The sequence below is a fragment of the Heloderma suspectum genome, chromosome 2, assembly GCF_057233095.1.
Source record: "Heloderma suspectum isolate Gila_16-S chromosome 2, 16-S_ref, whole genome shotgun sequence".
Taxonomy (NCBI): domain Eukaryota; kingdom Metazoa; phylum Chordata; class Lepidosauria; order Squamata; family Helodermatidae; genus Heloderma; species Heloderma suspectum.
The window spans coordinates 165,011,856-165,033,495 of NC_139459.1; the positions used below are offsets into that span (position 1 = coordinate 165,011,856).

The 21,640-nt window shown below is 46.8% G+C and overlaps 1 protein-coding gene across 3 annotated transcripts in view; it reads right to left on the reverse strand.

The window, feature by feature from the left end:
* The window catches only part of LOC146353104 (tetratricopeptide repeat protein 39A-like), a 44,823-nt gene that overhangs the window by 5,888 nt on the left and 17,295 nt on the right, over nucleotides 1–21,640 (reverse strand). For all 3 annotated transcript variants that reach the window (XM_084835688.1, XM_084835689.1, XM_084835690.1), the window contains exons 5-15: nucleotides 20,954–21,021; nucleotides 19,601–19,665; nucleotides 17,555–17,654; nucleotides 11,127–11,192; nucleotides 8,644–8,752; nucleotides 7,528–7,595; nucleotides 6,133–6,192; nucleotides 4,309–4,470; nucleotides 3,149–3,240; nucleotides 2,278–2,398; nucleotides 910–1,021 (exon numbers count right to left, since the gene is read on the reverse strand). In XM_084835688.1, coding sequence (XP_084691814.1) covers nucleotides 910–1,021; nucleotides 2,278–2,398; nucleotides 3,149–3,240; nucleotides 4,309–4,470; nucleotides 6,133–6,192; nucleotides 7,528–7,595; nucleotides 8,644–8,752; nucleotides 11,127–11,192; nucleotides 17,555–17,654; nucleotides 19,601–19,665; nucleotides 20,954–21,021 — 1,023 coding nt within the window. The remainder of the gene's footprint in view (nucleotides 1–909; nucleotides 1,022–2,277; nucleotides 2,399–3,148; nucleotides 3,241–4,308; nucleotides 4,471–6,132; nucleotides 6,193–7,527; nucleotides 7,596–8,643; nucleotides 8,753–11,126; nucleotides 11,193–17,554; nucleotides 17,655–19,600; nucleotides 19,666–20,953; nucleotides 21,022–21,640) is intronic.

The following is a 21,640-nucleotide window of genomic DNA, read 5'->3' on the forward strand; positions in this document are numbered from 1 at the left end:
GAACGCCCTGCCTTCCATAACATATCCCAAAGTTGCTTGTGTGGCAGAACAACCACACCATGTAAAAACAGGCCAAAGGGTGGTGCGGGGGACAGCTTAACACAAAGATAAGACTGCAATCCTGAGGGCAGGGACTGTCTTACTATTAATATTTATAAGCTGCTCTGGGAGCCTTTTTTGGTTGAAGAGCAGGGTGAAAATGCTGCAAATAAATACATTTCTGGTGCAAGCTCCCCTTCAGGGAGAAAAGCTCCAAATCTTATTTCTGAAGACCAGAGAATCTGCTAAGTAGTAACTTTGTCCTAATACAAAATTAGTTTACTCTTGGTTGAATGGTTGGTGTATTCGTTCATTCATGCCAAAGGAATAGGTTTCTACATCTTATGGTTTCGGGGCAGAAATCCATAAACCGTGAGGGCAGTTTCTACCAAGGACTTGAAATCTAAGAGGGATTTGCTATGAAAAATAGTTCCCAGATTTTAGCATGGCCTTTAGTCCCTGTCCACTTGGACCAACACACCTATTACTGTTCCACTTCTGCACTTCTCTAAATATTGTGCCCAGACTGCAGCACATGTGACTTACATGGAAAAACTATGGGTGCTTCCAGACAAGGCTTTTCTTGCGCAACCCCATTCACAGAATTTTACAAAACATACAGACATTGTCTGCTTGTAGCCCTCCTGTGTTTTCTCACTGCTTCTTCTGCCTTTTGTCTTACCACAGAAAATCTGTTAAGGAGGAAAAGCTGGAAGAGCTGCACAATGTCTTTTGGCTGGTAGAGCTAGGAGCCCTATGTCTGGAAGCACCCTTAAGGGCAAGAACTGAACTGGAGATACTTTGATATGCGTACGCTCTACCCACCCACCCACCCTCCACTTTATAATTTCCATGAAACCAGCATGTTACCAGGTGCCTCTTGTAGCTGCTTCTCAGCCTGCACCAGGGTGTCTAGAGTCCCTTCTAGCAGCTCCTGTCGCTTGCCCAGGACTGTAAATCCATTCCACATGTACATCATTTCCTGGAAAGGAAGGCACAGACAAGGAATTGTGCTGGCATCAGTAGTGTGTGTGGGGGGGGTCGCTGCAATATATCAGGGAACAAAATCCAGAAGGCCTTCCCTCCCCAATACAAGACACACACACCCAGAGTGCTTAAGCTGGCTAAGTTTATTTTGAAGGAAAAGCAGCTGTGCAGAGCCCCAATTCGAATTGGGCCCCACACCAGTTTCCCCCCAACTACCCCTCCCCCAACTGCTATTTGCTCCCCAAACAAGGTGCTTGCAATACACAGCACTTTGCGGGGGCAAACAAGAACTGTGGGTATTTTCAACAGGAAATCAGTTTGCATGGTGGCTTTAAAGAAGTAGTAGTAGTACCGGTGATCAAGCTGGCTTGGAACTACACCTTCTGGCCCAGAAATGCTTTGTCTGAATTCTAGATCACATGAAAGCCAGCTGCAATTGCTCCATGCTAAGGTAAAGTCACTCTGCATGTACTTAGAAGCACTGTTTTTATTATTCCTTCACACGTTCCATAACTGAGCCCTGATTTTCAAAACAGAGCACAAAGCTTTGTATCAATTTAAGCCATGCCCACAAGAAAGGTGGGAAACCTCAGTCTAGTGGGCGAAAGTGGGCCCTTTCCACCTTTAACATCCCCCACCCCTGGTCCTGTTAAATTTGACCACAATCAGTTTTCCACCTTGCTACAAGCCCAGCTCTATGTAGGCAGGTGGAAAGCCCAACTCCATGTAGATCCAGTGCTGTTGCCTGTCCAGCTGTTGGGACATGACTTGCTGGTTGACACTGCTCCACAGCTGGCACACAATTCCACAGCTGGGCTAAATTATGGAACACTTTCCTGGCAAATCCAATCTGCTCAGGGTCGCAAAGTGTAGGCCGCAGCACTTCCTTTCTCGCCATACTGTTTTGCCATCCCAGGGGAGGGAAATGGAGGTTTCCTGGATCTTGAGACTTGTACACACATCTCTAGTGTGCATCTGGGTATACACAAATGGGAGCATGTGGGCGGGTGGGTGTATGTTCTTCAGTTATGTGAGTATGTGTGCAAATATGTTTGCTGCATGAATTTATGAGAGGACAAAACGCACCACTTTTCATTTCTACGTGTGTTCCATGGGACCAAATTTAAAACTGCCAATGTGGCACAGTCATGAAAAGATTTCCTCCTCGCTTGAGACCATGACGTCTCACACACCCCATACCTACAGAGGCATGTCCCATGGGGCACAGTAGCCATGTGCTTCCATCCTTACCAGGGCTGGCACAGGCAAAGGAACATGCTCGCTGGCTTTGTAGCGCCTCGCCTTGCGAATGGCAAACTTCTCTGTGGGTGGAGACTTCCCAGCAATCTTCTGCTTGAAGGAGGAAACTTGCCTGCAAGGCAGAGACAGGGGAAGAACCTCACTGAAGTCACTAGGGAGCTGGAGAAGCACTGTACTCCTGGAAGAATGTAATCCAGTTCGCAGTGACCCCTCGGTTATGCCTGCCCAGAGGAACCTTGCTAGTGGCAGCAGTAGACTTCAAATTACATCTTGTAACCATTCCAGACAGCATCGCCCACACTTCAGTCCTCCAGCAACACACATCAAGGAGCTATTTTGCCACAATATTTGTTACACAGCCACGTGGGAAACATTTGCAAAACTGGGAACTTCTCATCCAGGACTGTTCCAAGGGCCGTACAATGGGAGCAAAAGAGGAAGCCTTAGGTAGGCAAACTTTTGGGGCTGTGGGCACATTTGGCAATTTGAAAAACTGTCCTGGGCACCACCACAAAATGGCTGCCCTGGGAGGCATAGCAAAGGACAGATAAGCTGCCCAAAAGACAAGGCAGAGGTGAGGTCTGAGCCCCAACAAACTAAACAATTCCTTTGGATCCACAGTTTTCAGCACCAACAGAAACCTATTTCACAGGGATCCCAGCTGCTTGTAATAAAATGTGTTAATTAAAAACATGTTGGAGATGTAGGGCACCTTGGCAGGCACCAAGAAAGGTGCCAGGGGATGCATTGGTGCCTATAGGCACCACTTTGCCTACCCCTGCCCTAGCCCAAATCTCCCTCCCTCCTGCTGAAGCTTCCACTTAAATTCTCCCCAAGTTTCAGAAGCAAGTGGCTCTCTTACCTAAAGAGCTCGACCTCTTCCTCGCCAAAAGGCCGCGGCTCCTCCACAGGCAGCATGCTAAGAAAGGCAGCTTTCATGTACACATACATTGCCTGCAGGGAGGCAAAAAGCACAGCTAGAAGGGTAGAAACCCAATGGAGGACAAAAAGGGAAGGACAGCAATGGCTGGTTTCTTTTGCATCCCTGAGCTGCTTGCGAATCCCAGGGGGTGGAACTCTTCTGACAGGGCTGAGAGAGCACAAAAGGGAAGGCACATCAGCTGTAGGTATAACCCAATATGGAGTGCTCACAAACTAAGAGTTTGAGGAGAGTCAGTAGTGGTGTGTGTGTGGGGGGGGAGACATGTAGCAAGTGGAAAAAAGAGATCCCAGGGCTCAAGAATGCCTAGAAGCCACTCTAACTGCAGATGGATGGAGCCTGGCTATAGTGACTAATGATGATGAGCACTCTGTACACACTCAGAAGAGCTGCCCTCCAAAGTGGGAGACGGGGGTGGTGGATTGAGAACATGTATGGTCCCGGCAGACAAAGAGTGTTGGCCCTTAAAGGCTAAATCTGAGTGGGCCTTGGGTAACGGGATTTGCTTGTCTCAGTTACACATCAGCAAAATGGAAACACTAAGGGAGGGGAGAAGCTGTAAAGCAGAACACACATTAGAAGCTCAGTATAGAAGGCAGGACCAGCCTGGCTGTGCAAGTAACCCTAGTGGTCACTAGTGCTAAGAATAATTTTAGCAAAGAGAAGCAGCAACTCTTCCACAATTCCTTGCCGTGTTGCAGAGGATGCTGGCATACCCCTGCACTCAGGCGAAATATCTCGGGCTAGTCCTGTCCTGTACTGAAAGACTGGGAAGAAATTCTCCCAGGTAATGCTTGACATGGGTGATAAAGTTCCAGGGTCTACCTCAAATTCCAGGTCCTGAAGGTGGCAGAGGTTGTACTGTTCTGGCTGCATAGGTGCTCAGAACCCTGTGGATTAGGAGTTGCAGCACCTGAAAAAAGGTCCAAGTGGCCTTGGTATGCTATTGCTCCTTACTGAGTAGGAGGAGGTCTCCATTTCCCAGAATGAAGGCCTGCCTTAAAGGAAACCCTGCTGCTGCTGTTTTTACACTGTCACCATCCCTCAAACCCACTCATGTTGCTCACTAGCCCCTTCCACACCTTGGACCAGCGGTTCTCCTTGCTCAGCAGGTCAGCATAGAAGTAGGCCATCTTCCACATTCCTTTGTAGGCGAAGCACCACATCAGCTCCCAGTAACACATGTGGTGAAACTGCTTCCAGGCCTGCTGGGCCGAGCAGCCCTCCTCGAACCTCTTGATGGCCTGGGCAGAGATGGAGAGGTTAGCCCAAAGAGGAGGTGAAAGGCAGAGACAACTCAGCACTTCATCCTGGCAAGCATGGGGCAGCCAGGGACTTTACACTGTCTGGAAGCAAGGTCCTCCGTCTTGTCATGGGGGGAACTATGATTGGAGATAAGTGCACGCAGATTTAATTCAGCTTCCTGAGAATCCCGGCTTCCTTTTTTTATTTTCTTTTAATTAGCAAGTTCCTAGCCCTTATCGCTGTGGAGATAAACTTGAAAATGGATGGGAAATGCCTGTTGAAATATCAGAAGTCGGAGAGTTTGCTTAGAGGTTGTGGGTGCGTCAAGAAAATTTTATTCTGAATGCAGAATATGAGTAATGTAAACCAATATGAAAACATGCAAATCCCCATTAAATACATTTTCCCCTTTAATGTACAATTGTTGAGAGGAGCTTGTGTGAGACACACAGTTAGGGAGTAATCCTATTGGTTGCGCCCTCGATGACTGGAAGCCCCCAAACTCGGAGGCTTCCAACCATCCAATGCAAGGTGGAAGGAGTGGCAGAGGAGATCACCTCCTTGTCCTCCTGCCTGCAGATTTTGCTAGATGGGCTTCATAGGGGGAGGGAAGGAAGCTGGCAGGGGCTCATGATAACTCATCCTGGCCTCTCCGGTCTCCTCCCCTCCCCCTGGAATGTCTCTTCTTCCCCCTCTCCAAGTTTGATTTTCCAACCTTGGCTTCCTTTTCCTTTGTCTTTTTACTAAAGAGCAGGTTTCCGACCTCCGAGGGCAGCTGGTGCAGTTCTTTCTGCATCAGCTGTGAGGGGGCAGGGAGGCAGATCTCCGCCTTCCAAGCTCAGAGCACTGTCTCCAACCTCGGAGGGGAGAATCCCCAGTAACGTATGGCCCCTCAGACAATGTCTAGGGGCCATAGGATCACTTCCTTAAATGCTTTATTCTGAATTTGGTATGAGGATTTCCTAAACCGTGAGAAGGAATGCCTATCTCCTCTCCTACCTCAGGAAGGATCAGTGCTGATCCTTGCTGATGGGCAAGAAGTGTCTGATGGGCAAGAAGAGGGATGACCGGAGGCACTAGGAAGACAGTCATGATCAGAGAGGGCAGAGGAGCTCCACTAACACCCAGAGCTCTTGGTGGGAAATACTACAAGTTTTCAGTCATCTCTCCACAGTCATTGTATTCCTTAAACAGCTCAATTATCCATATGCAAACTCAGCACAAAGACCCAAACAGGTGTGGAAAACTGCCTGCTCTGGATATAATTCTTGAGAAAGGGTCAGGCACTCTTCCAGACAGGGATAAAGTGCTTGAACTGAGGAACTCAAGCCCATGCTTGCTGTGCCAACTAACATAACGAGAACATAAAACATTAGGATAGCTTTCTCCAACCTGGCACCTTCCAGATGCATTGGACTACACGTTCCATCATCCCTAGCCAGCAATGGCCATGCCGGTTGGAGATGACAGGAGTCATAGTCCAGCACACCTGGATGGTGCCAAGTTCGGGAAGTCTGGAGTAGACCATTTGGGGCAAGGTGGACAAATAGTCTGACCTGGTGTAAGGGAAAGGTTGGGTTAGACCAATTCAGGTACCGTCTCCAAGATGGAGGAAAACAGGCCAGTCAAGGTCACCCTCCTTCTTAGACAATGCCTCTCACCTCATTGATGTTCCCTTTGATCTCCTCTATCCTCCCAGCAAAGAACAAGAAAATGGCACTCTGCAAAATGGAAAGAAAGGAGGCTCAGGTGCAGAGGAGCAACCCCAAGCAATAGGCCACCCAGACCCCTCAACCCTGAGCCATTTCACACATGCAGTGGAAACACTGGGGTCCCATTTATCCACCATACATCTCCCCAGACCGTGTGCACACATGCAGGCAATGGGTGTCTGAAAACACACAGGAAACAAGTACCCAAAGCAGCTCTCAGTCTGTGTAGGCTTTTGCAACCTTGTCAAAGGTGATGTCAGGGAGGCTGGCTGAGGATTCCAGAAGCCCCATTGGATAGAAACTCTACAAGGGGAGAAGGGAGCCTGATGTCCCAACCGTAGTCCCACATTCTTGAGACTTTGAAAGCCTTCTGAGGCTGGGCACAAAATATACCATTTTCCCACCAATACGGTAGTCAGAAGGGAGAGAGATGAGAGATGATCCAACTCTAAAATAGGGGCCATATCTGGTGTACATGGTCTGTCTCATGCAAAATCAGGCTAGGGCAAAATGTCAGGCACTGGGATCTCTACAAAGCCTTCTAGGAAGGAAGGAGAACCCCAAGCGATTCCCCCTCCCAGTGGGACTGGGTCTACACACGTAGCAGAATGACGTGGTCAAGTCTTGAAGTGAGAAGTGGCCACTCAAGACTGCAGGTGGACATTTTTAATGCTCCCTCACACCCACTCAAAACCCTCCTTTCAAGAAGAAAACCAGCACATCAGGGATAAAGGTTATATCTAGCCCATTCCTCTCTCCATGGTGTGCTAGATGACTGCTTACAAGAAGGCGTTTATAAAGGGGAGAATTTTTAAAAATACGATCCCCCACCTGCAGTCCGAAATGGTACAGTCCATTCTACCACTCCATTTCGCTGAGTATGTAGATTCAGCCTAAGTCTTGAAAAAACATGGGGCACAGAGGAGAGAGAGAGAGAGAGAGAGAGAGAGAGAGCGCAATCTTAATATATCAAAAATACTGAACCAGAGGGCATGCTGTCCATTTTACCAGTGCTCAAATTATTGTGGGGGGGGGGGTAGGGGAGCCCTTAACAAAAATCCCCCCCTGCCCCCCTCTAGCCTTCTAAAAACATTAGCTAAGGGGGTTGGCCCCAAGGTAAAGAGACCAAGCCCCCTCGAACCCTGCTGTAATCCAAGCACTGTACTGAAGCCTCTGAACAGCAAAGCAAATGCCTAATTGGGCCCTCCTAGGAGCATAAGGCAGGCAAGTCCTGCTTCTGGGACCCTGTAAGATCTCTATGGAGGAGAACACAGCAGCACAGGTACCAGGTGAGGGACCTAGAGGGCCTGCAGCATCACACAGTGCAGCCACATGGACACTTACCTGAGGGTAGCGGGAGAGGTATGGACTCAGCAGGGCCTCAGCCTCTGTAAAATCATCTTCACCAATCCCTGGGTGGAACACAGAAAGAGGGAAGGATTAAGCTACCTCCCATGGGGGCAGTCTCCACTGATACCCCTAGGCAGAGCAAGGTCACCATATTTTGCTGCCCCAAAGCGCTACACCATGCTTCAGGATCTCTTGCAATGTCCCAGAGGATGCTGGGAGCAGCCTTTGGACCACACACTGCTTCATGGTTATACCTGAAAATATTGCCTTCTTGGGCCACTTGAGCTGTCAGGTCAACCTTAGCCCTAAGTCAGGTCACGAAACCAGTTCTGAAGGTTTCTGCTATACATTCCCAAAGTTTCGATTACAACTAGCAGGTCCCAAAGGGGAGATGCCTGAGTCCCATTTCTTCAGCCCCCCACCCTGCACCCCAGTCAACACAATTCATCAGCCATTGGTAGAATAAAGACTGCCACCTGGCTTACGCTGAAACTCTCTTGCCCTCCAGCTGTGGAGAGGTTCCCCCTTTTAAATGATTAATTAATCAATCAATAAGCATTTGTATAGCAATCTCAAGTGTTTCACATACATTATCTCAGTAATCCTTAACACCAACTACTTTAGGTAGGCCAGTATTACTAACGCGCGTGCAAGAGAGAGAGAGAGCGCACACACACACTAGCTTGCTTTCTTGTTTAAGGCCATCCAATAAGTTCATGGCCGAAGGAAAGTTTGAGCCAAGGATTTCTTGGCTCATATTTAGCTGCTACACTAGTCCAACCCTCACTTTCCCTTTTTTCAGTTCAGACATGAACAGAAAGATTCCACACCTTCCTTCCTCTCCCTCCCCCATACCATCTCTCTGTTCTACAAAAAAAACCCTTCAAAAAACCAAAATCTGTACTTAAAGTACTTTGCGCAAATCCAAATGAACTGGCATGAGTCAGTTATAGAAGGAGATGCTCTGTGTCACCAACTGGGGAGAAACATTGATCCTAATCAAAACAGAAGAGAAAAGACACCCACTAGGGGGAAAGGGCCACAGATCTGCTACCAGCTCTGCTCTGTATTGTGCTTTAACACTGGGGGAAGGCACTCCCATGACTTTACCTAAGATGAAGGTAAGGAAGGTATAGTAGCAGAGGAGCAACATTGTGCAAAGCAGCGCCCGCAGGTTGGGTGTGGTGGCTCCCTGATGCAGCTGTCGCAGGCCATAATCCTGGTGGGGAAGGAGAAATTAAAATATTCAGATAAATTGAGGCAGAGCAGTGGGGGGTGAGAGAGAGAAACCACTCACTGCAGATAAATTCAGCAAAGATTAGAAAAAAGAATGGATTATCTGGGCCTTTATAGAATCAATGGTTTGCTATCCAGCAAAAAGGCTGCCTGTGCTTTGCATATAATCCAGGGAGCAAGTGGATTATACAGCCAGAAGCATTGCTGAAAGGTGGGGTAAAAACCTCTCAGATACAGAAACAAAGCTCCCTAGTGGCAGAGCAGGAAGAAAAGGTTTTTGGAGCGGGAACTGAAGCAAAATAACAGCCGCTAGAAACTGCTAATACAATAATGTGTTGGGGAGAGAATGGTGCACAAACAGCCTCTCCCAAGTCTTCAGGTTTCAGAAGATGCCATCTAGACTTGGGTGCGCAAATATACTGGGAAATCATCCTAATATTTTCCTGTGAAATGTGGGCAGACATGTCAGAGAAAGTACCACTTCCTAATGGATTTATTTGTGACTTTCAAGGCCAGCCCAACTGCATGAGTAAGCCAAATAGTCAACCTGGGCCAGTAATATTTCTACGGGAAGCAGTGCAATGCCTCAGGTGCACCCCAAGATCCCCTGCAACAGCACAGAGGATGCTGGGGCACAATTCCTAGGCCTGTGCACAGAAACAGGGTTTTGCCCCACCACCTGCTGACAAATCACAAGGGATCCTGTGGCACACCTCTCAAAAGGTGTGCCTCACTCTGTGCCAAGTGACTGAGTGCAATTCAGTCACTTGGCACAGCAGAACATACTAAGAAAGGACTTGGTTTTACTAGATAAAAGCCAAGCTAATGAAGCAGGGCCAATACAGTTCTCTTTCCCCCATGTATAAAAATCTTCCTGGGTGCAACAGTGGTGTTGAAAAACTTGGTTCCTGAAGGAAACTTGGTTCCTTTCCAGCTGTAGGCAAGTCAAATTTCCATACTGGCTTTTGCAGCCAAGTGAGATCTGTATGGCACAGATCACTGGATGAGCAGATCCAGCCTCAAATAATCCCCCAAAACCCCATCTAATCAAAGAACCAGGTAGTGCAGGGACCTACTATGAACACTTCAGCACCTGTGACCTTGATGCACCCACCCCAGCACATGGGATAAGAAAGAACAGCACAGACTGGTATTTCCAAAGGCCACTCTGCCACCAGGACACCTGCAGCTTCTTTGAACTGAAAGTAGTGGGACATTATTTTGGCTGAGGAGATGAGCAACTCCACCTACAGGATTCTGGATCTGGCTACTATTTCCAAATCCACTGAGCCAGGACTGGCTCTGCCATTAGGCGGAGTGAGACAGCTGCCTCAGGGAGCTGATGCTGGGTGTCATGGAAGGGCAGCCAATGATTGTTTATTTATTATTGTATTTTATTGCCACCGAGGAGGGGAAGAAGCACCTGTGGGATTTTCTGCCTCAGATGCCAAAATAACCTGACCAGTCTTTGGTATTTTGCAACTTGACTGGGGTGCTGCCTCAGGCAGCAAAGTGCTTTGGGCTGGCCTTGCACTGACCTGATCCAGGCCTTGTTTCCTGAGCGATTTGATGAGTGTGTACAAGAACCCTGAACAGATAGTGTTCTGGATTCAAGTCAGGATCCTTTCAGGACCTTCTGAAGCAGCCAAGACCTCCTCCTCTTTTTGTTTATTGATTTAGGCCTCTGTGTGGGCTAACGTGTCTGTGTGGGCTAACGTGAGGTCCCATACAGAAGGCTACTGGAGGCCAAGCAGAGAATACAGATGACCATTTATGTAAGTCTTCTAGATGGGCCGCATTGGTTCTAGTGCCAGCCCAAAAGATTTTGCCACCCCAGAGTAACTGTATGGCATGATCCTAGCAATGCCACCAGAATCTCCAATGGGGTCCTGAGATGCACCTCTCAGATCACACACTGCTTCACTGGTGCCTCTAAAAATATGGCAGCCGCTTGAGTCATGTCAGGTCTTGTCCACCTTGTTTAGGGTCTAAACTTTAGAAGAGAGGAGGATATAACTGAGGTGGTCACTTGCCGCAAGCCCTAGGAAAGCCTCTGTAAACCCCAAATGCATAAAAACAATGTCCTCCTGATTGGAGAGCACCCCAGATGAGTGCTAAAGCACATGCTTGGCATGCAGAACGTCCCTGGATCAATCCACAGTATCTCCAGGTGAAATTAGTCCAGCTAGCAGGGCTGGGAAAGATCTTTCCCTACCTGAGGCTTTGGACAGATGCTATACATCAGAGTAGATAATACTGGGCTAGATGCATTGACGCTCTACAATGCAAACATACACCACCACACTACGTTCAGCCTCTCCAAACCACACACACCCCTCTCAGGCAGGCAGCTGTACCTTGTCTCCTGAAAACCCTGCAAACTCCAGAAGTTTCAGGATCCGGGGTGGAAAGAGGGAGATAGTCTGTGGAAGAAAGACATCAACATGAATGACAATGAAGGCACCTATGGGCAAGTCCTCCACCTGGACCTAACACTTCTTTAGAGATGAATGCCCACTTTTCCAGTGTGACCCACACCAAGCCAGATGTCCCCATTCTGCCCCCTCCCTACCAAAAAGTCTGCAATGAAACCCACGACCCTAGGAGCAACATCCCCTTCCCATGGTCTGTCTTCCTCCATCAGACAACCTCCTCAGAGCATTTTGTAAATATCTCCATCATCTGTCACAGGAGTATAGAGCACAGACACCCATAAGCAAGATCTCATCAAAACTGACTATGAAGAACATGGGGGCCTTGAACTCCACTTTATTCTCAGTGGGATGCTGCAGTAAGGGGAACAATACCAGTTACCCATATGCTCCTGCTGGAATATATTGCTGGAAAGAAGGCAAGTTCAAGTACTTGACCTCTGCACTGTCTGCACTGCCACATCAATACACTAGTGCTGTCCATCTCTGATGGGCCCCAATGAGTAAAAATAAGATGAAGGAAGCTCTCTCATACTTCCTTTCTGGGGGACTGTGGGGAAACACAGTGAAGCATTCTGGGTCCCACTCAGGGCCATACCATTCTGTCTGCCATTATCAAATATTTTCCTTTATTGTTGCAGTATACTGTCCTTTACTCCTTCCCAATGAATACCAAATAGTGTTGCCATCTTTTTCTAGGGAGAGATGTTGGCCTAGTTCTCCCTGAAGTATTAAATGCCTGGGCTGTACCATTCAGACTGCAGGTGGGAGCTTATATGATTGCATGTTCTCCTTTAAAAGAACAGTCACAGCCTCTACAAACAGAAAACTAGCATACCAGGGATGAATCCAACCTAGTTTTCTCCCTGTCATGCTCGTTTTCTGTGTGAAGGGCTTTGCTTTTAATGGAATAGCATTAACCCACGTTAGCCCCCACCTGTAGTCTGACCCAAGTTTACCACCATGGAGAGAACTAGGACTCTCCTCCTGCCTTTAACAGCTTGCTCAATAAGCAGAAATTAACTATTCCCAGGATGGAATTGCAATAATGGGGAAAGCTGGACCTGTTGAACACGTTCAAAACAGTGCATAGAAATCATCCAACACTGGAGAGGGGAGAAGTTACATGCACTCATCCCATTCCCTCGGTGGTAGTATGTTCTGCAGCTGGAAATGTACCAGCTGATCCCAGATACATACTGATGCGTGTTATCTCGGTATGATGATTGTTATATCTGATATTATATTATTATCTGATATTATTATTATTATTATTTATACACCTCCTAAGTTTTCATTAGGTCTTGTGTACACTTAAAGAAGAAGAAGAAGAAGAAGAAGAAGAAGAAGAAGAGAAAAGGCCCTGCCTGCAGGTTTACAATTTAAAGTTAAACGTCCTCAATTAAGTAAACCAACAACAGCAGACAAAGCGACTTGAGTGTTCATTGCTAAATTTGTACATTCAGTACAAAGTCATGTTTGATTATATGCATGGGGCAATAAAATCTGCCATTATGTTGCTTTCCACAATGGGATCCTGATGTTTGCACATCCAGCCATCAACAATGCTGTGCAACTCCAGTCACATGGGCTGGGAAGCCAGTTCAGCGATTCCTCTGTGGGGCCAGGCAGCTTTCCACAAGGTGAGGCTTAACTACACACAGCATCCCCATCTGTGGGGCCTGCTCCAGTGGGCAACACGGTCAATGCCCCAGACCAGCAAAGGCCTACTGCCCCAACCACAGCACTGCCATTCTCACTTGGCATGAAGCAACCAAGGGATCCAGGGGCAGCATGAGGGAAGTCTCACTTTGGAGGCCCTGTCTCTTCCAGGGTAAGGAGGCTAACTGAGGGCGCCTTGCCCATGGGCCGTCAAAGTCCTGGAAACTGTACTTCCCCATGTTTTCCCAAGGATTGCCTGGCCTAGTTCTTCCTGAGGCAGTAAACACCTCAGGGAGCATGTGAATAACTGGTTGTAAAGGAAAGAGGAAAAGACATGAGTTACTATTCCTCTTCCATTGGAAGAAAGTGCCTTATCCTAACGTGAGAGCCTGCAGCCATTTCAAACTAAGGTGGAAACCGCTGTTTAAAATACTCCTCTGAATAGTTTACTGTGGAACACAAACAAGCTGGAAGTAGGGACAGCAAAACTGCACTGGCTACAATTATTTTACTCGTTTCTCAAATTTAGAAAGCATCTCTCTTCATAAAGCACTCCAAGGTGGTTTCTTGTGTGTCCGGAAGTTTTGGAACAAGAGTGCAGCAAGTTGTCTTGAAATTAAATATGATTGGCTATTTTACCAATGCCAATTTAACTTATATTAAAAGAAATAATCAGATAAAAAGCAGGATAAAACATTTGCTAGCATGGACACACCCCGAAATGCCACATTCCTGTGACTGAGACCTCAAGACCAGTTTCAGCTGGTCACATCATACAGTTCTGTTGGGTAATCTAGACATGCAGCATGAAGAATTTACTGTAAAACGCACTAAAAATGCAAAACCCTTGTGATTTTCAGGACAAGATGGAGGCTAGTACAATGAAACATAATAGAAGCCTGCAGTCAAAAAAATTGGCTGGTTCGTTCAAATCAGTTATGTGGAATTCACTCGCAACATCCCCCCTCCTACCCTGTTCTTGGCTCTTGTTGCCAAATCAAATGCTGTAGTGACATCAGAAGCCCAAACTGGCAGAATTCCCTTGTCAAGGGAGGTTTTAGGCCTAGCAGTCCTATACTCCCATGGCTCCCTCCTGTCCATGTCCACTTTTTTCCTTCCAATAGTGCACAGTCTCCCCTGTCCCTAGGCCCCATATGTAGTTTTGCCTCTGTCCTACATTCTCCCTTTCTTTAACTTCATTTATATGCTGCCCAGTTTCCTCATATCCCTGCTTACTTTGTCCCACTTCTTTAGTGCCCCCTCCCAATACTCCTGTCTCCCCTCCATAAAGTCAGCAGCAGTTGAAGCCACTGTAGAAGCCCTTGGCTGGCTGGGGCAAGGAGTGTGTGTGGCTGAGGGGTGGGGGAACAGACCTTGAAAGACACATATCCTGTGGTGTACATCCACCAAGGACAACTCACCACCCAAAAGATCCTTTCAGCTGTGAGGGGGACTTCCCGTTTGCTGCTGTAAGGTTAACATAGATCAGAAGAATTGGACTCTGAATGTACCATATGAACCCAATTCTCTTTTCTCTCTCTCCCACACCAATTGTTAAATTCATGGGCCCCAACTTATTTATTTTATTTATTTGTAACACTTATATACTGCAGAATATAATAAAATCCCTCAGCCGTTCACAATGAATCTTGTACAATGCAGAGCCCAGACTGTTATCAAAAGACATCTGAAGGGGCTGCATTTCTAGCCTATAACACAAACATTTTCTTACAGTTTGCGATAAAGAGCGATGCAAGATTATGCTGTAATTAAATGTGACTGGCTATTACCAATACCTCTGTTAGAGATGGAGATAGACTGTACCAAAATAAATTCTCAAACAAACAATGGGATGAGGTGGTAAATGGCACTGATTGTACAATGGGCTGATCTAAATACATTTATCCTACTTGAAAACAATTGAATGAGTATTGAACTTGAAATCCAGGACAGTCTCCATCCATTTTTCTGTGTAGGTCACTAACTCTTCCCATGCAATAACGTCAAAACAAAGTTCTAGTTGCTGTTTTGCATGCAACTGTACTTCTCTACAAAAGAGACAAAATAATCCATAGTACTGGCAAAACCTATACTGGGCACGAGAAGGAATAATAAAAACATAAGAAAAGCCCAGCTGGATCAGACCAAGGGCCTTTCTACTCCAGCATCCTGTTTTCCACAATGGCCAACCAGATGACTGAGAAGCCCACAAGCAGGACATGAGGGCAAAAGCACCCTCCCGCTATTGTTCCTGAGCCTCTTATTCTGGAGGTAGTATGTAGTACTACTCATGAATAGTAGCCATTGATAGCCTTCTCTTCCATGAATGTGTCTAATTTTAAAGCCAGCCAAGTTGATGGCCATCAATGAGTCTTGTGGTAGCAAATCCCATAGTTAAACTATGTAGTGTGTAAAGAAGTGCTCCATTTACACATCTATCATGTTCACCCTACTTGCCTTTTTCCTAAAATAAGCAGCCACAAAGAAAAGGCAGAGGTGCTCAATTCCTACTTTGGCTCAGTCTTCTCCCAAAAGAGGGCCTATGACCCCCCTGACAAAGGCGAAGTACAGGCTGAAGGGGCAGGATTGCAGCTTGAGATCGATAGGCATATGGTCAAGGTAACACCTAATTACTTTGAATGAGTTCAGCTCTCCAGGGCCAGATGAACTGCATTCTAGAGTAATAAAGGAACTGGCAGAAGAACTCTCAGAACCACTGTCTATTCTCTTTGAGAAATCGTGGAGGATGGGGGATGTGCCAGATGACTGGAGGAGGGCTAATGTTGTCCCTGTCTTCAAAAAGGGTAAAAAGGAGGAGCCTGGGAACTACAGACCAGTCAGTCTGACATCAATCCCTGGGAAAATTCTGGAGCAGATTATAAAGCAATCTACTGTAAGCACCTTGAAAACAATGCAGTGATTACTCAAAGCCAACATGGATTTGTCAAGAACAAAGCCTGCCAGACGAATCGGATCTCATTTTCTGATCAAGTAACCTCCCTTGTGGACTGTGGGAATGCTGTACACATAATATACCTCGACTTCAGCAAAGCTTTCGACAAAGTGCCCCATGATATCCTGATGAGCAAACTAGCTCAAAGTGGGCTAGATGAAACAACGATCGGTGGATCCACAGTTGGCTACAGAATCGGACTCAAAGAGTGCTTATCAATGGGATCTTCTCAAACTGGGGAGAGATAATGAGCGGGGTACCGCAGGGCTCAGTCCTGGGCCCAGTGCTCTTCAACATTTTTATTAATGACTTGGAGGAGGAGGTGCAGGGAATGCTGATCAAATTTGCAGATGACACCAAATTGGGTGGGATAACTAATACTTTGGAAGACAGAAACAAAATTCAAAGTGATCTTGATAGACTGGAGCACTGGGCAGAAAACAGAATGAAATTTAATAGGGATAAATGCCAAGTTTTGCACCTAGGAAAAAGAAACCAAATGCACAGTTACAAGATGGGGGATACATGGCTCAACAACACTACAAGCGAGAAGGATCTTGGAATTGTTGGCTCATATTCAGCCTGTGATCGACAACAATGTGATGTGGCTGCAAAAAAGGCAAATGCTCTTTTGGGCTGCATTAATAGAAGCATAGCTTCCAAATCCTGGGAAGTACAAGTTCCCCTCTACTCAGCACTGGTTAGGCCTCATCTGGAGTACTGTGTTCAGTTCTGGGCACCGCACTTTAAGAAGGATGCAGAACAATTGGAGAGGGTTCAGAGGAGGGCAACAAAGATGATCAGGGGACTGGAAACAAAGCCCTATGAAGAGAGACTGAAAGAACTGGGCATGTTTAGCCTTGAGAAGAGAGGGGAGATATGATGGTGCTCTTCAAATACTTGAAAGGTTGTCACAGAGAGGAAGGCCAGGATCTCTTCTTGATCCTCCCAGAGTGCAGGACATGGAATAATGGGCTCAAGTGACAGGAAGCCAGATTCTGTCTGAACATCAGGAAAAACTTCCTGACTGTTAGAGCAACACGACAATGGAACCAATTACCTAGGGCGGTAGTGGGCTCTCCCACACTGGAGGCATTCGAGACAAGGCTGGACAGCCATCTGTCAGGGATGCTCTAACTTGGATTCCTGCATTGAGCAGGGGGTTGGACCTGATGGTCTTGTAGGCCCATTCCAACCCCACTATTCTATGATTCTATGAAATGATTGAACTTTGCCTCATAGGGGAGTTGCTCCAGTCCCTTGATCATTTTAGTTGCCCTTTTCTGCATGCCAGCCCCATTGCCTCCGACCCCTTAATATGACAGCACAGGTGGAAATGGGTTGGAACTGATAACCTGGATGGAGGAAATTTAAGCAAAGGAGGAGGAACCTGGTGCGCTCCAAGCTTGCTGGATTCCAAGGCTTGCAAGTAATTGTGCTTTGCAGCAGCTTAGCACTACCAGCAATGACTGCTCATCATCCAAATTATCCCTTCATTCCTTCTCAGCGTGTACATTTGCAAATGCAAGGACATCATAGGGCTCCAGAATTCTCTCCTCCAAGGAAACTGATTCTGGAGAAGCTGCCCACTACCCTTCCTTCCCAGCACGTACGTAAGTGGTTGGAGGGGAAGGCAGGAAAGTGAAAAACAACTGAAGAAAGCCACTGGATTGCTGCTTATAACTCAGTTTCTGTCCTTATGCCTGTAAAATGTTGCAGAAGCACACTATTCACTCACCAGGTTGAAGGCACCGATGCCCAATGCAATTCCCCCCTCAAGATGGACACGAGCAGAGCTTGCTGGCAACTGATTGGGTTGAATGAAACTGTTGAGCTCTCTGAAAATTTAAGAAAGGTTAGAGAATCCCATTGCACCCTCTCTTCCCAGAAGCTAAAGCACAGGACCCAGGGGTCCTAGTTCACAGGTCCTCCAACTGTGTTCAACAGGTCCTCCAGGAGTTGACTAGACAACTCCTATCCTGGCCACAAGCCACACATTTCAAATATACGTTACTGTTATGTCAAGGCATACAGTAGGGGTGGGCAATTTTGGGAGAAACTGGGCGGCGGGGGTAAAATTAAAAACTTAAAGCAAAATGGCTGCTGCCGCTGCTATGGAACACCAACAGGGCCCAAACTGGCTTGTTTGCCAGCTAATTTTTTTACCCTTTTAGTGTTCTGTAGTTGCTCTGGTGGCCATTTAAAAAAAATATTTGGGGGGGGGTCTCCCTGAATTTTGGAGGATGACAGGGGCTATACTGGGGGGCTGTGGAGGTTACATGTTGCCAACTCTCATATACAGGAAATACAGTTTCCTTCCCAGACATTGAGTGCCACTGCTGTAAGGCAAAGATGGCTCAGCTTCTGGATTCAAACCTTCAACCCATGTTTTAGGAGCTGCCAATCCAAAAAAAGTGAATGCTTGTACAGGAAGTTAATCATGTCTTGGATCACCACCAATATTACTCTCTCAGCTTTTCAAAGACTTTAATGAATCTTAATTGCTCCCCACTGCTTTAAAGTTCCTAGCAGAAAGTGGGGAAATAGGGTCTATGTGTCACAACTATAGGAACTGACAGGAGGCTGTGGTTTCACAATGTCTTGTGCCTATTTCTGCCCATTGCAAAGATAACCAGTGTGGCTAAATGGTTACAGTGTCCGACTAGGACTGGAGAGACCCAGGTTCAAATCACCATTAATCCTGGAAGCTACTGGGCCAGTCACCAACTCTCAGCCTAACCTACCTCACAGGCTAGTTGTTAAGGTAATATGGGGGGAGGGAAGATTGTGTGTTCTGCCTTGAGCTCCTTGGAGGAAAGGTGGGATATAAAGGAAATAAATCAATAAATGGTGATCTGGCAACAACTGGACCAGTGGACATTTCTTTCCTCTCTTCTCAGTTACACATAGTTTCTCATCAGCACTTTGGGGAAGAAAGAGGCATGTGCAGCCTCCAAAAATCGGAAGTGCTTTCCTGACACTTTTGAGGGACATTCTGTCTGGATCACTGGGGCAGGAACTACATCTCAGCCTCTTCTATAGTGGCTAGAGTGCTGGAATGGGAGTTGGGAGATCTGGGTTCTAGTCCCCACTCAGCCATGGAAGCTCACTGGGTGACTTTGGGCCAGTCACAGACTCTCAGCCCAACCTACCTCACAGGGTTGTTGTTGTGAGGATAAAATGGAGGAGGAGGATTATGTACACCGCCTTGAGTTCCTTGGAGGAAAAAAAGGCAGGATATAAATGTAATAATAAATAAATAAATAAATTCCACTCTGCTTTGATCCTCAGAGCCAAGCTACAACTCAAAAAAATAAATGTCATACAATGTTCCTGGGACTGTGCCATTTCACGCTGCAGTGGAGGGAGAGGGAGGGAGATTGTTTGTGTGCATATGTGTGTATGTTTTAATTGAGTGAGTACTCAAACATGCACACAAACACAACCTCCCAGCACATAGAAAACTAGCAAATAAGGGGAATGACTAGGCTAACCCCCCCCCCCCCCGAGATTCTAGTATTCCACATACAGGAAGTTTTGATGTGGGATAACTTTAAAACATTATGTTCACTTATCCTGCATCCTGGAATGGTGCAGTCCAGGAACTCTGCATCATCTGAGTTTATCTGCCTACGCATATTTGGCTGAGAGACTTTCCCATTCCAGTACCTGGCATGGTGTCCTGGCTCCTCTTCCTGATGCTGCCTCTCATTCCCACCTCATGCTACTTGTGACTGAATCCTGCTCCATTTTTCCATCCCCACCAGCTGCCAGAACAACTCACCTGTAGATGAGGTAACTGCTACGCACCTTGATTCCCCCTTTTATGAAATTCACCATATTTTCATCCTGTAAGAAGAGAGAAAGTTAAAAAGTTTCTAAGTCTAGCAGGCAACTCAATTCCCTGGTTTGATGTAGCTAAGCCTGGGGTGCAAAACCTCAGGCCTGGGGGCCAAATCCAGCCCCCCTCAGTTCCCTTTCCCCTGGCCCCACCCTCTTTTCCCCAACCACTAATCGTTTGGTGGTTTCCTGGCTTTTGTGCAATTTTACCCAGTTCTAAAAAGCGCAAATGCCTCCCCTAAGGCATAGTTACTGGCAGTAACAGCTCTAAACTACAATATGCTGGCATTCTGGTCCCACTCCCCTTGTCATCAGACTCTCCAACCACTGGAATGCAGCCCCTTGAGAGCTTCTCTGAAATGGATTTGGCCCTTGGGCTGAAAGAGGTTCTGCATCCCTGATTTACATGATATTACTTTGGGCGTGGGACTGTTTAATACAGACATCACAGATGGCCACTGCCAGAGCAAGTCACAAGGGGGTACATCAGCCCTAAGCTTGCTATAGACAGTGGAAACTAATCTCAGGAAGGTTTCTTCTCTTGCTTGATTTTCCCATAATGCAATGTCTCTCAGATGCAATGGGCTCCCTTGAAACCCCCGGCCCCCACCCAGTGAACAACACCCCCCTCCCCCACCAGCCATCTTTCCCGCTGGCAAGCATACAGAGTGTTTTGTTCTTTTTGCTGCTGGCTTTATCTTGGTTTTATTGTGTGCTGTTTTTATGCATTGTTTGTATCTTATGTTTTTAATGTATTGTACACCACTCAGAGAACTTGGGTGCTTTAAAAGTGCAATAAACAAAGAGTACACAGCCACAGGTATGCTGCTATGTATACATATGGATCTGTTTATTTATTCATTCATTCATTCCATTTATACCCCACCTTTCTTCCACTGTGGAACTCAAGGTGGCTACATATGGTTCCCAGGTGGTCTCCCCTCCAAGCACTGACCAGACCCAGACCTGCTTAGCAAGAGAAATAGAACAGGAACTAGAAGACGCTCCCTTCCTAAAGCCAACCAGTCTGGGAAAGAGGCAGGAGAAGGGATGAGCTGCTGTGGCCGGGTGTTCCCTGCAGGCAGCTTCCATGGTGAGCATAGTTAGGTGACTGCACTGCTAAATCTTTACTGTGGCAAGGAAAATGCCCCTGGCCCCGCCTTCTGCAAGACCTACCCTCTCCATCCTTCAGGAGTCTCGAACCATGGGCTCTCACCCCACAGTTTGAGAACAGTTGCTATAGAGGAACAGAATTTGCTGCTTGTGCCCTGCAATGGAGAAAAAGAGCTCCCCTTACCTGGAGAAAGGTGAGGGCCGCCCGGTGCAACAAGCATTCTGCGTAGCACACTTCAGCATGCAGCTCCTCTGTAACAGGAAAGGCACGAATTCAGGGAGGGCACATATAATTTCTAACCATGCTTACCATGCCTCCATCATCCATCCCTTACAGCTACACATTCACCCCAGGTCCATATTGAAAACTGGCACCAAATAATAGAAAAACAATGGGGGTAAACAAGAGAAAATATTTATTATAGTCCAGTGCATTTCAGACCCTAATGGTTGTTCATCAGGGAAATTCAGAACAAAGAATTTTTCAGATTTGAATATGCTGGCCCTTCAGCTTCCTCATTTACCCCATTGCTTTTCTACTCTTGGTGGTTTATTTTTGGGGTTCCCATCTTGTTGGACCATATTGAAAGTAGCATCCCCAAGGGGAAATGCCCTGGATCCCCTTCTGGGAGGTAGATGAAGACCATCACCCACTGAGGGAAAGCCTCCAAACACTACAGCTGTTCCCTCCTACAAGCCAACCTATGCCCATATCAAGACAGGAGGAAGACGGCAACGTAAGGATTCCCATCCTAGATCAGACCAAGACCTAGGTAGTCCAACCTTCTGCTTCCAACAGCTGCCAGTTAGATTACTCTGGGAAGCTCAAAGACACTAGATCTTCTCACACTTCATTGGCTGAAAAAGAACC